This window comes from Sorex fumeus, unplaced genomic scaffold, assembly GCF_029834395.1.
Source record: "Sorex fumeus unplaced genomic scaffold, SorFum_2.1 ptg000030l, whole genome shotgun sequence".
NCBI classification, from domain to species: domain Eukaryota; kingdom Metazoa; phylum Chordata; class Mammalia; order Eulipotyphla; family Soricidae; genus Sorex; species Sorex fumeus.
Window position 1 is genome coordinate 26,888,743 of NW_026606087.1, and position 15,940 is coordinate 26,904,682.

The window sequence follows — 15,940 nt, forward strand, 5'->3', positions numbered from 1 at the left end:
CATAAAATCTCACAGATTTCTCCCATGACAGAGATGTGATGCATTTAAATTGTCACATACTTAATGTCTTTATTAAAATAATTTTAAAAATCACACCACAAATGGAAGATGACATGGGCTTTGATCGTCTTAGTAGTCTGGCTAAGTCCAACTGAATTGTGAACAAATTACTCTCTTTTTTATCCACTTACAAATCAGGTTTTGCTTTTAAGAACATGCATTTTAGTAAACATTAGCAGGACAATAAGAACTAGTGAATCAATACATTTGGGTTCTGCATTTCGTTTCGGTCCTAGATTTAGTCTTAGATGAAGATGAGCCTATTTAATGAGTGCTATTTGAAAAAGTCTGTGTCACTGGAAAAGTCCTTCTACTATCCCATTTATTTGACTAATAGCAGTACTGACAATACTCTCAGGATGGTTTTCAAACTTGAGATACCTCATGGAACAACAGTCCATCAACCCTAACCTGGAATTCATACAAGTAAGAAAAAGAAAACACTAAAGCACTACTTTTTCTTCTGCCCCTGCTGATGGACCCTGGAGAGATGGCCATCAGTTAGTTGACTGGGAAGAACAGTGGGTAAAAAGAAAACCAATAACAGAATTTACTAATTATCTCTACATGTGGTTATGGGTAAACAGGAAGCTGATCCTTTCAGAATGCAAGCATGGTCCTAGAAATTGTTATTTTTCTAATAAAATATGAGATTAATACCCAAGAATAGCTGAGAGCAACACCAGGAGAATTACTCCATAACTTAGAGGCCAGCTGGGTATTCTAGGGAAAAGGACAATTCAGATAGAAAGGGGAACACCAAGTGGAGGGTGTTTGGAGGATCCTCCCAGGAGGGGAGATGCAGGTTGAAAGTAGACTGGACTGAACATGTTCGCCACTCAATGCCTCTTTGGCTGATGACAGCGCCCAGGAGGAGAGAGAGAACAGGGGGGAATGCCCTGCCACAGTGGCAGGGGGGGATGGGGGGATGGGAGGATGGGGGGGAGGGATATTATCCTGGTGGTGGAAAATGGGCACTGGTGGAGGGATGGGTATTTGATCGTGGTATGACCGAGATCCAAGCACAAAAATTTGTAAATCTACAACTGTACCTCATGGTGTTTTACTAATAAAAAAGAAAAAAAAATAAAAAAAAAAAGAAATTGTTATTTTTCAACTAAATTCATACACTCCAACAAATGTTTTCCTCTAAGTTCGAAAACCAACTTTATTTACAGTATACTTGTTGACATGAGACAAAGTGGGACCATGATATATGCTGGAGACATTGACCCTTTCTCTGAAAGTTAATGAATCTGAATTTAGAAATATTTCCTCGAAGTTTGAAAGAGTTCTTCTGCCCCACTTAATTTAGTTCCAGAATACCTTTCATTTCTGTCTTGTGGAGGAATAGGGGAGTTAACCTCAACTACTGTTATAAATTATTATTTATTAGGATGATTTTTCTTTCCTGTAGAGATACATGCTAAAACAAAGGCAGTCCAAAGTTCAGAGAGAGATCTTTCTCTTACTTGCAGACTTGAGTCAAACATAGTAAAAGATCAACCAAAAATATCAGACCCTTAAACAATACCTCATAATTCCCATTGGCGGGAGGCTGGTCACTCTGAAAGCTGCTGGAGGAATGCTACAAATAGCTCTACATAACTCATTTCATGAAAATTCAGTAATTTTCAAATATCAACACAACAGGATTAAGACTGCTGCTATCCACTGTAACCATGGAATGATATGTCCTCATCCATTGCACATCTCTCAGTTACGCTAAGCAGCCAGCAACAGAAACTAATCGCACCAACAGCACACAGGTTTTACTATTTTCCAAATTGGCATCTATATCAGTACACAAATCAGAAGGTCTCAAGGTCTGAACTAAAGAAACAATAAAGCACATTCAGCAGCACGTCTCCCCTCTTGAGTCCTATTTTAAAATTGGCTACGTAAAGGCAGAAACATCTCCATTTGAACTGGAGATGTGTAGCAGTACATGCTTGTAAGGAAGGAAAGGAAATATGGAAGAGGAAGAAGGGAGGGAGAAAAGGAATGAAGAAGGGTAAGATAACTGGGGAGAAAAAGAAAAGAAATGACAAGTACAATCATGAGTCTGAGCGTGACATTACTACAAAACAGTGGCACAGGACCCCTCCACCTGATTCTACTAGCAGATTTTCAGCATAATCAAGATTAAGATCATCTTAGATCATCATCTAAGTTATCAAGATAAAAAATGGATTGTGAGACTTTTCATCTTTTACTATTCGCATTTATCGTTGTAGAAACATCAGCAGAAGCCTAAGTCTTGGTCTATCCAGGATGGATCATACCAGAAAGTATAAGACATGACCCAGGACTGTCGTCTGCTTTGAAGTTTGCACCCCCATTCTTCTCTCAATTCTTTTGCTCACATCTGATCTGTTTTTTCACACAACTCAATTTTTCAGGCTAAATTTTGGGGCAGATATCATCAGTCTTTTTTTTTTCAAACTTTTATTATATTAAAGGGCAGAAAATAAGAGCAACTAGAAGGAAATAATAGTGATTTAGAGGGAGCAATAAAGGAAAAGTATTCTCCTTCCCGGGGTAGGGATGTAGTTCAGCATCAGAGCACATGCTTTGCATGTATGCAGCCCTGGGTTCAATATCCAGCCCTGGAAAATAAAATCTTTTCTTTTCTGACAGGTATACCTTAGAAAGGTAGTAATGAGACTTTTAGAAAGTGTTGGTTCATGGATTTCCCTTATTATTTTTTAATTTCTAGAATATGCATTTAAGGACAATGTACTAAACGTTTGGTCTGTCAAAGAGCAGAATCACTAGCACCAGGAGTCATGGAGCTTGTATGTTGTTAGTAAAACAATTGTTGCTATTGGTCATGGGTAAAGGTCTCATTTTATTTTTCACATCGCAAAGGTCTCGAAAGTGCCTGTGGACAAGAGAAATAATACTTTTGAAAATCTCCATGGAGACATCAACACACACCACAGAGACAGTCCTTGGCCTTCCCAGTTATGGACAATCTGGTAGACCAGGAAACCAGGAACCCCAGAATCTGGTAGACCAGGAAACCAGGAACCCCACAGTCCCTGTCCCCCTGCACCAGCGTGAGGCGGGATCCCTACGGTACAGTTCCCCCAGACTTTCAAGGGGTGTGCCTTTATTAGCTGTCTTGAAAAAACAAAAGCAACATGCTCTGCAGGTCACAGAGTGCCGAGTGCAGCGTCCTCTTGGCGCCAACTCCAGACTGCAAAAGGATGAAACCGGCATTTGTTCTGCTAATGCTGGCCTGTGGACAAGCCCATGGGCCTTCCATGCTTTGTAAGCATACAGGAGCCAGGAGGTCTGAGAGCAGAAGCCACTGGGTCATCACTGGTGTTTCCAGCAAGTTGGGGTGCAGCAGGGAATCTCTTATTCCCTTCTCCTTCTTCTTGCCTGTCCCTAGTTGAAGTTACAACAAGTCAAATAGCTGATGCTTTTCCCTTCTCCGGGTGAGGGTGAGGAAACGTTGTTCACCAGAGTGTTCTGCCGGGCTTCACTGATGAGGCGACATGCCAAGTCAAGGAAGAGTCTCTCCACATTGTCAGATTCCTTGGCTGAGGTCTCCAAGTAGTACATGTCCTGAGCTTCTGAGAACTCTTCTGCTCGCTGCTGGGAGACCTCTCTCCTTTCCGCCAGATCAATCTTGTTGCCTAAGGGCAGATGAAATCAGAAAGGTGAACTGCTTTGGGATGCCTGATGCTCCCTCCCATGGAGCTATATTCTCTGCTATGTACAAGGGGAAATGAATGTGACATCCAGAGTGGTCTCTGCCCTGAGTGTCAAAACAATTTGTTGGCTTCCTGCTCAGGAACAGATGCCTGGATAAAGAAACGGGTTTAGAGACACAATACAGCACTAGTCAGCAGTAAGGAAAGATGAAATCACGAATTTACTGCTGCATGGATAGATCCGGAGAGGATAATGCTGAGTTAAGTCAGTTAGAAGGAGGAGACAGATACAGAACAGCCCCTCATGTCTGATGTAAAGAAACATAATAAGGGAAAAACAAATATCCAAAGTAACAGATCATCAGGGCTGTTCTCCAGAACTGAGTTTATCCTGGTTGGAGGGATGGAGCGTGGGGTGTGGACTGGGCAGTAGGGTCACTCTGGGGGAGGGGGGGTGCAACCATTTCATTTACAGAACCATGAATTACAGTGCCTAACATTTTAAAAACATTTTTTTATTAAAGAATGCTTGGTTGAGCTGCCTACAACAGCCCCCATGTCTCCCTGTCCTGCCACCCTCCCCACACCCTCATGAATGCTAGAGAATTGACCTCAGGCACATACTGAAAAGCATAAAAGTAACAAACAACCCACTAGTAAGGAGGAGGATTGTGGCATTTAAATGCAATTTCTCATTAAAAGGAAACTGTACTTCTTGGAGAGAGGCTAATTCTCTGTCTGGTGTAGGCAATGCCCAAGATGAGTCTGGAATACCTGACACAGAGAAAGCAAAAAGAACTCCAGGGTCCTGATGTCAAAGGACTCAGAAGCCAGCTTAAAGAGTATCTATCCCCTTGAGGCTGGAGCACAGTGGGTAGGGTGTTTGCCTTGCACGCGGCTGACTGGGGTTTGATTCCCAGCATCCCATATGTTCCCTTGAGCACTGGCAGGAGTAATTCCTGAGTGCAGAGCCAGGAATAACCCCTGTGCATCGCCGGATGTGACCCAAAAAGCACAAAAGAAAAAAAAAAAGAGCATCCCGTCCTTGGGCCATAGTGATAGTCCTGTAGGTAGGGCATTTGCCTTGCACACATCCAACCAGGGTTCAATCCCCAGAATATCATATCTCCTCTGAGCACCACCAGGTATAATTCCTGAGGGCAGAGCCAGAAGTAACGCCTGAGCACCTCTGGGTGTGACTCAAAAAACAAAACTAAAAGGGGGTTAAAAAGGTGTTCCTAAGGACTGGAGAGAGTTCAGTGCTTGCTTTGAATGTGGCCACCCAGGGCTTGATACCCAGCATCCCATATAGTCCCCTGCGTACCAGTGGGAGTAATTCCAGTGCAGAGCCAGGAGTAACACCTGAGTATTGATAGCAAGTGGTATGCTGTTTGGGTTTGAACCAAAAACTTATTTTTTAAAAAAGTGTCCCCTGCTGACACTGGAACTGTCGAAACATCAATAATAATTGCAGGGAAATAGACTTTATGAAATGTATTAAAATTATAAGTTTATACACGACATTCAAGCTACAAACTTTAAGTTTCTTTGGGAATTCCAGGGAACTGACACATTCCCTGGAAATGTGAGAAATAAAAAAGAAAAAAAACAAACTTCTTTTCTCTCCCATCCTATTAGAACTAAATAACAACTCCAAAATACTTCTGCTATAAAGAAAAACAAAAACAAACCAACCCAGTCAAATGAACAAAAACCAAACTAAACGTGTAGATCCACGTAGGAATGCAGGTGATAGAAGAATATGTCAAATGATGTGAGAGAGGTAAAGGAAGAAAATTTACACTTGAAAATTCTATAATACTTCAGTGTATTCAATTCTTCAATGATTAAATGCTTCAATTAATCTTAAGGAAGAGCTAAAAGAGGAACTAAAAGACATAAAAGTCAATTACAACATACGGAACTTATATGATTCTTTGTTTTGAGGTCAGCGGTGCTCAGGACTTACTCCTGGCTCTGTAAACAGGAGCCACTTCTGTGGTGCAACTTAGCTGAATCTTAATTTTCACAAACTCAAAATATAAGTCAATTCAAAAAATTTGAATCTAAATTTAATTGTTTCTATATTTTGGAGCCTCTTAAAGTGTTAATATTCTTTGGTGTGAAAATAATACGTGGTATGTCCTTAAAACAAACAAATAAACAACTTTGTACCAAAATACTGAAAGGTAAATTTATAGAACGGCTGGGATTTTTCTTTAAAATAATCTTAAGAAGAGGGAAGAGTGAATAGATAGGGAGAGACGAAGTAAGATTAGCCATGAGATGATAACTGTCTAAGTTGAAAGAAGCGAATATGGGACTTATTATACTGTTTTCTCTCTTGTGCTTATGTCTGAAACTTTCCACAGGAAAAAGTTCAAAAAAAGAACAGTGCTTAATTTATACAAAACACACTAATTATCATTCCTCAAATATTCATTTACCTCCCTTAGACAGAATCCCAATAGTGGTGCTTTGACTGAAGTTCTCAAGGGCATCCTGTTGGAAAAGAACTAAAGGTCAAGTCCAAACTGGGACTTCCAAGCACTTTCTGGGAAAGGTTCTGCAGTGGTGCAAAAGGACACAGATGGAGAGGCAGATACTTAACCATGTAGCCAGCAAAGCTACAGAACACTACATGACAGCAAGATATTATATACAGGGTCTGGAGTCTATCTTACATGACCTATATTTTTGGACAAAGACTCTTACCTCTCTGATGCTTGATTTTTTTCACCTGTAAAGTAGTAGTGATGACACTAAAAACTCTTAGTGTGTGATCTAGCATATGGCTAGCATATCTAGCAGATACTACCATAGTGTACTTACAGTGTAGTATCAGATATATGTACATTATTTGTGGATATATATTTACTGTAAAATGATAATGTTAACCATAATTGTACCTATATATGTACTTATATGTGTGTATACACACATATAATCTACTTACCTGTATGTGTATACACACATATGTATGTGTATGTATGTGTGTGTGTGTGTGTATATATATGTATATATATATGTATGTATGTATGTATAGTTACTGAGGTCCTCTACCAGATTTCACAATTCAGATTTTGCTTGTTTGTCTTATTTTGGGGCAATATCTAGCTATACTCAGGGTAGGGTTCTAGGGATCAAACCCAGGTCAACTGCATACATGCCAAATGCCTTACATGCTGAAGTATCTCTCTAGTTCCCCAAATTCAGATCTTGCTAGAATATAAAGCAATGTTGCTTGCTAGGGAGAAAGCTATACATAGGGGCCGGAGTGACAGTACAGCTGACAGGGCATCTCCAGCACTACATGTGGTTCCTTTAACACCACCAGGAATTATCCCTGAGTGCAGAGACAGGAGTAAGTCCTGAATACCACCAGGTGTGCCCCCCTCCCAAAACAAACAAACAAAATTATATATTATTAACATCTTTCCATCATCACCAGAGGAGTTTTTAATGAACTGGTTCATTTCAAGCAATTTCACTTTTTATGGGTTTCTATGCCACTGTAGAAAATCAGGATTATTCTCTTCTTTTCCCCCTATAAAAAATAGAGGTTTTGCCCTACTCTTAGATGAAACTGCGTATTGTTCCTTAAAGTATATTGTTCTAAAAACTAAAAATTCCTCGTCAATGGGCTGGAGCGATAGCACAGCAGGTAGGATGTTTGCCTTGCACGCAGCTGACCCAGGTTCGATTCCCGGCATCCCATATGGTCCCCTGAGCACCGCCAGGGATAATTCCTGAGTGCAGAGCCAGGAGTAACACCTGAGCATCGCCATGTGTGACCCAAAAATTAAAAAAAAAAATTCCTTGTCAACATATTAGAAAGGGAATAAATAAGTAAACTTCATTTTCAGACAATAGATCAGTACATCAATAATGATTCTTTACCAACTGAAGAAACAGTTTACTTCTAGATCAGCAGTTTCTATGATCTTATAATGAGATTTTGTGAAAGCTTAAGCCAATCACATAAATTTAACAACATACAGCTACTTACCTGGAGCCTTCACAGATAGAAAAAACAAAAAACAATATTTTTACTTTTCTAAACCATCCTATCAGATAGGTGTAACTTCATTTTCTTTTCAACTGCTGCAGTACCAAATACTACGACCCAAAACATAGGCTACGTCCTAAGGTACCAACGTACGAGATTTTATGCTACAACTTTTAATTTTTGGAGGGTGGGTGCCACAGACAGCTGTACTCCTGGCCATGGCTTGGTGACTACATGTGATGCTGGAGATTGAACACGGGTCAACCAGGTGGGAGGCAAGTGCCCTACTCACTGTGCTTCCTCTCCAGACCACTCAAACGTTTCTTACTGCCACAGAGTCTTCTCACGTGACAAGCACTCACTTACCCACTAGCACAGTGATGACCTTGTTGCTGGCATACTGTTCTATCTCCCGCAGCCACTCAGGAAGGCAACGAAAGGATTCCTCACAGGTTATATCATAGGTGAGGATCAGGGCATTGGCACTGCGGTAATAACTCTGGGTAATCGATCGAAATCGCTCTTGACCGGCGGTGTCCCAGATCTGAAGCTGTGAAGGGATGAGAGAAGGATCAGGCTGAAGAAGCAGAAAAGCAAGCGAGCATTGCCATCTGTCAGTTCCAAAATGGAAATACCCTGACCCAAAGCATTTCAAGATTACTTTCTGACATTAAAAAATAAATGGCACTTATTCAATTCCAAAAAATGCACTGCCTCAAGTGAGTCTGGTGGGAGAGAAGGGCTTGCTTTTACCCCGTGATTGTTAGATTATTTAAGAGTATCCCTAGAGGGCCAGGAATGTAGCTCAGCAGAAGAACACTTGTCTTGTATGTATTGAGGTCCTGCATTCAATCTCAGATATACCCTGCCACACACATACATTTCACTTTATTCTTTAAAAAAAAAAACTTATTGAACATTTATTTTATGCCAGGCTCTAAGATTTTTACCTGCAACGATTTAATCTCCAATAACTCCATGGGGGGCCATGGATACTATCAGCCTGGCATTATGAGGTGAGGAAGTGGACGTAAAAGAGAACATGTTTCAGAGTCAGTTCGATGGTACAGAGATACCAGGCTCCACATTCTTAACCCAAGGCATGCCGGGAAAAGTGGCCCCTGCAGAAAGGCGTTACTCTCTGGTCCCTGGCATATCATCAACAACTGGAGAAGAAGAAAATACAACCTCCTCACCTTCTGAAGTTTACAATTCAAATAACTGTATTAGGAGATCATCTTTGTTAATGAGACAGGAACAATGCATGGTGTCAAAAACATAAAAATTTCCTAGCACCACTTTGAAGCAATGTGATCTTGAGCAAAACCAAAAACTCTTTGGATTTCGGTGGTTTCTTTACAAACAAAGAAGTTAGTAATATGCAACCCTGCTGGAAGTCCCTATTTTCTGATCTTACCTTCTAACTGTAATATCTAATAACCAATAGTTAGAACAAAGGATACAAAATACATCTCAGTTTTGGCACACAGAATCTTGCTGAAAGAGACTGTCCCCCAGACAGAGCAGAGAGTGCACAGCACACTGCAACTGTAACATTCACAAGAATCATCTTCTCTTGTCAGTACCAAGACTTCTCATGGCCTAAAGCATTTCCTCTACTAACAGACCTCTACAAGGAAGACTGCCTAGAACCTTGAAATTAGGCTAATTCCCTTGTGTCCTAATTCACTTGCACCTCTCTTTTCATCACTAGACTGAAAGCTCCACGAACAGAGTAAATTTTCTTTGTATGTGAAATTCCAGCACCAAGGAGAGTGTGTGACAAAAAAACAAGCTTTCAGATGTTTATTTGTGGTCTCATGTAATCTTAACAGTTTACCCAATAAGACAAGGAAGTTTATACTTTCTTTTCACCAACAGGAAAACTTCATCTCTTAACTAGTTACTCACGAAACCGGGATTTTGCCTTCTCACTGCATGCCATCAGGCTGCCTTTTCCCTGAAACTAATTTTACATCTGTATCCAAGGAAGAGGAGTCTGTTGGTGTCACCCTTTACTCATACTAATTTAAAGAAGACAGATGAGTGACCAGTAGTCCCTGCCACCAATCACCCACACACAGGCTCTTTGATTTGAAGTAAAAGCTGTTCTGATGACAAACATGGAAATCTGTGTATGCTGAAGGCAACCATACAAATGTTATAGCTTTTTCAGGAAGACAAGGGGTTCTGTTCTCTGCCTCAAATCTAAGGTTATGGGTCCTTTCTGCCAAGACATAACTTAGAACAAGAGACTATTATTTTAAGGCACACTAAACCTTCAATTCTAAAAACACTTGTGATTGGATTTAATGCTATCAAATCATTGGAAATCAACCCCCCCCCCCATGACTGGAACATCTTGGGAAAGATTTGCACATGAAAACAACTGAAATATTTTCTAGAACTGTCACCAGAATATACACTAGTTTTTTTTTTTTTTAATAGGGGCTGTCTGCTTCTAGTCTTATTGTTGATTCTTAAGGATATTCCTATTCCATATCCTCTTCTTTCTCACTACTACTTTGCAATTCCTTTGCTCTTTTTCAGCATTTGTAGGTCATTCAGGCCTGCAAAGTCCTGTACTTGGCACAGGGAATACCCAACACTGAATAAAAACACAATTCCTGATCCGAGTTTACAGTATATAGGAAAGCAAAGCTGACGCTACGACAACAAAACATGAGATGTTCTAAGACAGAAGCACAGGCACACAAACTATCTCCTCATGCCAATCTCTTGACAGCCATACGTTGTCAATGATGCAGCCACAGACCCTTGAGCCTCTGGTCACCAGCAGGGTCTTCTTTGTTCTCTACTCCCCTTCGGCTCACCGCTCATACCTCTGCTATGTTGCTGTCACAACAGTGCACTGCAATCACTGGCTTGCTGGCATATTTCTTTGGGGTGGGTTTAGGGAATGGGGTAGGATCAGAAATACTCAGAAGCTGTTCCTGGTCCTGCACTCAGGAGCAGCCCCTCACAGTGCTCAGGGGACCATATGCAAAGCAAGTGCATTACCTTCCAGACTATCTCACTGGCTGAGTTTGTGTATTTCTGTGCTACACTGAGTTTTCTGAGGACCAGAGACTATCCCTTAATTGATCACATGCCCCAAGTGTTTTTCTAATATAATACGTTACAGCAGAGCCTGGCAAGCTACCCTTGGCGTATTTTGATATACCAAAAACAGTAACAATAATGGATCTCATTCCCCTGACCCTGAAAGAGTCCCCAATACGCCATTGGGCTACACTATGATGCAACAGGGATGAATAGAGATGTTACTGGCACCTGCTCAAGCAAATCGATGAACAATGGGACAAGTGACAAGTGACAAGTATGTTACGTGGCAGACATATTTACGTGCTCGCGATGAGTAGAGGAGATCATAAAGAAAGGACGAATTCTGCTCAGTTGTGGCACTGTCCTCCCATTGCTCACTGATTTGCTCAAGTGGGCACCAGTAACCTCTCCCATCGTGAGACTTGTTACTGTTTATTTTGGCATATCAAATACGTCATGGGTAGCTTGCCAGGCTTTGCCGTTGGGCGGGATACACTCGGTAGCTTGCCAGGCTCTCCAAGAGGGACGGAGGAATCAAACCCAGGTTGGCCTCATGCAAGGCAAATGCCCTACCCACTGTGCTATTGCTTCAGCCCTCTGCTCAATTATTAAAATATTAAAGAACTCCTGCCCCCGCGCCTGGCTGTCCTCACCGGGGCCCCTTGGAGGGGAGCGGGTTGAGCTTTCCTCCCCGCCCTGACCAGGGCTCCAGCAGCCAAAGACCTCCAGAACCAGCCACCACCATGCTGAGACCACTCTCCACACGCATGAAGGTACTGGCAGAGGAACAAAGGCATGAGGGTCCCAGGGCTGAGATCTCCAAGCCTGCTTGGATCGGGGCTGAGCATCCTCCACCCAGATCTTCCATATTCCAGTAGGCAGGGGTCACACCCACCAACTGGCCCCCTGGCGCCGTGTAATCCCATCAATGGCCAAGACGGCATACGTGGTCGCGCGACATCTTACTATCTCGTTCTTACTTTGGACAAACTGGCAGGCTATCGAATGTAGCCTGCCCACAGGGCAGAGTCTGGCAAACTCCCCGTGGCATACCCAATATGCCAAATACCAGTAACAATGAAGGGTCTCATTCTCCTAAATAGCCTTGAATATAATCTCAGGGCTAGGACAAAGGAGACGTTACTGGGGCCTGCTCGAGGCAATCGACGAACAACAGGATGGTCGTGATCGTGATCGTGATTAAAGAACAGCCAGAGGTACCAAAAACATTGTCTTTTTAAAATTAGTATGAGTAGAGGGCGACGCCAACAGACTCCACTTCCTTGGATACAGATGTAAAATCAGTCTCAGGGCAAAGGCAGTCTGATGGCAGGGATTAAGGTGCTTCCCAGGTATGCAGTCAACCCTAGTTAGATCTCCAACACTGCATATGGTTCCCCAGAGCACAGCCAGGAGTGATTCCTTAGTACTGGTAGGTATGGACCAACCTCCCAACTCCACAATAAAAGTTTTTCTTTTAAAAAAAAAAGAAGAAGAACCTGGGGACAGAGCAATAGTACAGGTGATAGGGCATTTGCCTTGCACATAGCCGAACTTGGATTCAATCCTCCACGTCCCATATGGTCCCGCAAGCATCGCCAGGAGCAATTCCTGAGTGTACAGCCAGGAGGAATCCCTGAGCATCACTCATTGTGATGCAAGTAAAAATAAAATAAAAACACTTAAAAAATGAGCCAAATGGAGAGATAGTACAGCGGTTAAGGTGCTTGCTGTACATGCTGTCCATTCAGTTTGAGGCCCATCACTTCATGGTTTCTGGAACACCAGGAATAAAAACCTACTTTAGCATCAAATCGGTCCCCAAGAGCTGCTGGGTATGGCCCACTGCCCAACTCCAAAGAGAGTATTAAAGAAATTTTCATCGATAAAATATTTGATTTGCTCTAGCGGGCCCAGTAACGTCTCCATTGGAGACTTTGTTGTTACTGTGTCTGGCATATCGAATACCCTCGGTAGCTTGCCGGGCTCTCCGAGAGGGGCGGAGGAATCGAACTCGGGTCGGCCATGTTGGCCGCTTGTAAGGCGAATGCCCTACCCGCTGTGCTATCGCTCTAGGTAACAGAATGTTCCTGGAAAGGAAAAGTGGTCTATCTACACAGAACATGGCACAAAATATCTGCTATAACAGGATTGATGAATAGATCAATGGTATAATGGTCAAATAAGTAAGTTATGTGAGTACTTTAAACTATCTCCTATCAAGACAATATAGATTTGTTTTTGAGAGATAAAGAGCAAATCTATTAGTTCTATAATTAATCATGGTTGAATTTTATCCTGAGCTTAGAGTTTAGCTAATTACTCATTAATTTATGATATAATGAAATATCAATGGAGAATTTTTTCTACACATTTCATTTTTAAGGCAGAATGCAGAGGACTTTAAGATAAGGACCTCTTCGACAGCTTTCCCTTTGTTAATTTACCACTGACTTAATAGCTCCAAGAATCTTTTTATTACCTTTAATTCCCTGCTTACATCTGGGGAATCTGAGGGATGTGGTCAGAGATCAAGAGAAAAATTTGGGTCTGGTTCTGCCCTGAAACTTATTATGTATGAAATCCTGCACAAATCTGCTAGTGGCATGTTCTCTTTTTTGCGGAGTCTGAGAGGTCGTCCTAAGAAAGACTGCAAAAATCTCCTAGCAAAAATACACTTAAACATGACTAGGGTTGTGATTCAGATGGTAGAGTACATGCCTTGCAAGATTTAGATGTGTCCCTTGTGGCCCTGGCACAGAGCCACGGGTAAACCCTGAGCACAGCCAGGTGTGGCCAAAAAATAACAAAATAAATACATCATTAAAACATGGATTGTAGGGGGTTGGAGTGATAGCACAGCAGGTAGGGCATTTGCCTTGCACATGGCCAACCTGGGTTCGATTCCCAGCATCCCTGAGTACCACCAGGAGTGATTCCTGAATGCAGAGCCGGGAGTAACCCCTGTGCATTGCCGGGTATGATCCAAAAAGCAAATAAAAGGCAATAATAATTAAAAAAAATAAAACATGGATTGCAGCAGACTGTGATAAGCACCAAAGATACACAGAATGCGGAATAAAGGTAACATCAAAATATCAACTCAGGAAAGAACAATGGTGGGGACTCTCTCATCCCTATTCGGTGCTGGCAAATGGTAGACATGAACAGTTTTAGTAAAGAAATGAATCCACGCCTGTGTAAATATATATACATATATATACATGAAAAACCCAAATATCTCAAAGTCAAAGACCTGAAACAGCAATTATCTTAGTTCCTTGGGACTTCTCCTGAGTGCACATCTGTTTCTCCCTCCTATCTCACACCCTGGCTCCCTCTCCCACCCAAACACAGATCTCCTGTGCTTGCCCCTTGGCATTTACCGGGACTCACGCCCTGATTTTGCATCCCTGTACTACTGGCACCGTCCTCAGAGCATGTGGCAGTAAGGGACCCACGAGGAGTCGGTGTTGGGAGAGAGGCGAGGGAGCCAGGTGTGAGTTCAACCAGGCTTCCTTGAACACTTCTCTGCCGTGAGAGCACCATCAAATGCCTTGGCATTCTTGGGGCATTTACAAGTAGGAAAAAGTGCAGATAACATGAATTCAAAGTTGGGATTCATCTGAAACTCTGACTTCATAGTTTTCAATAAAACGCTGATGGTAGGGTGACTGTTTCTTTTTAGCTTGTTCCTGGGTTGCTTTTATTTTTGCAAGGGGCGGAGGAATCTGGAGGGGGTACATCAGGCAATGCTCGGGGATTCCTCTTAATGCGGTGCTTAAGCATCATTCCCAGCGAGCGTTGCTGGGCAACAAATTCCTACTCCTGTCTGAAAGTCTGGGCCCCAGTCCTTGCACTACCTTTTCTGGCTCACAGTTACTTCATTTTTTATTTTATTTTGTAGATTTGTTTGGGGGTTACACTTGATAGTGTATAGGGATCACTCCCGTTAATGCCCAGGAAACTATCTGTGGTGCTGGGAATCGAATCCAGGTCTGCTGTGTGCAAAATAAACATCCTACCAGCTGTACTATCTCTCCAGCTTCAGGGTGACTAATTCTCTGCAGAGGATTTAGCTCCGTGGGGTTTGACAGTGGAGTCTTACTTGGAGGGGCAGGCAGAGCACACAGCCAAGCACTCTCTCGCTTACTTCTTCCAGTTTAACCTCACTTCACATTTTACTCTGATCACCTCCCTCCTTTCCTTGCCAAAGTGACAGATGGACCTACTGGCCTTCGCTCCCTTCACCTCAGGCAAGGGAAAGAGCAGGGTGGCAGCGGGGACACTGGCTTGCAAAACATTGTCAAATCCTAACTCCTCCCTCCTGTCCTAACGGGGTAAGGTAAAAGGTAAAGGCCCTCCCGTTGATCGTCGATTTGCTCGAGCGGGCCCAGTAACGTCTCCATTGGAGACTTTGTTGTTACTGTGTCTGGCATATCGAATACTCTCGGTAGCTTGCCGGGCTCTCCGAGAGGGGCGGAGGAATCGAACTCGGGTCGGCCATGTTGGCTGCTTGTAAGGCGAACGCCCTACCCGCTGTGCTATCGCTCCAGTCCTAACGGCGTAGCCACAAATAAGTCATTCACCACAAATAAGGAAGTCATTCATCACAAATAAATAAGTCATTCTCCTCTCTAGAACCCATAAAATGAAGATACAATTCACCTCACCGATGAAGATAAACTTCATCCTCACAGGATCAAGTTAGTGACAGTATGTGTCAAAGCACATGTGATAGACAATGATGTGATAAACAATCTCTTACTTCTGTTATAAACATAGATCTGAAATGTACTAAACCCCCAGAGGCTGCAGTGAAGATAGGAGAGCCTGGATCTTTTTTAGCCCACTAATTCCCTACCTCTTCCTACTGGCACAGGGATACGGAGGAAGACACAGTAACTCAATCAATTATTTAGATGCCAGAGTGGGCCCCGGCAAATGTAGAAACTAGGTGGTGTTGCTGATCGGCCCAGTGTAGGAGATCCCAAATGAAGTTTCCTTCATGACAGGGATGTAGCTGCATGGTAAACGACTTGCCTGGCATGTGTGAGGCTCTGGACTCCAACCCCAGCAGCACAAAAGTGAAAGAGGGAAGAGAGGGGAAGGGCAGGCAGGAAAGCGAAATGAAAGAAGA

General features: G+C 42.6%; 1 protein-coding gene across 1 annotated transcript in view; it reads right to left on the reverse strand.

Annotated features, from left to right (window-relative positions):
• Positions 1-3,102: 3,102 nt before the first annotated feature.
• Positions 3,103-15,940, reverse strand: part of RAB30 (RAB30, member RAS oncogene family) — a 96,409-nt gene continuing 83,571 nt past the window's right edge. Inside the window, exons 4-5 of the mRNA XM_056116276.1 lie at positions 8,101-8,284; positions 3,103-3,707 (exon numbers count right to left, since the gene is read on the reverse strand). Of these exons, the coding sequence (XP_055972251.1) occupies positions 3,457-3,707; positions 8,101-8,284 (435 nt within the window). The 3' untranslated portion in view covers positions 3,103-3,456. The remainder of the gene's footprint in view (positions 3,708-8,100; positions 8,285-15,940) is intronic.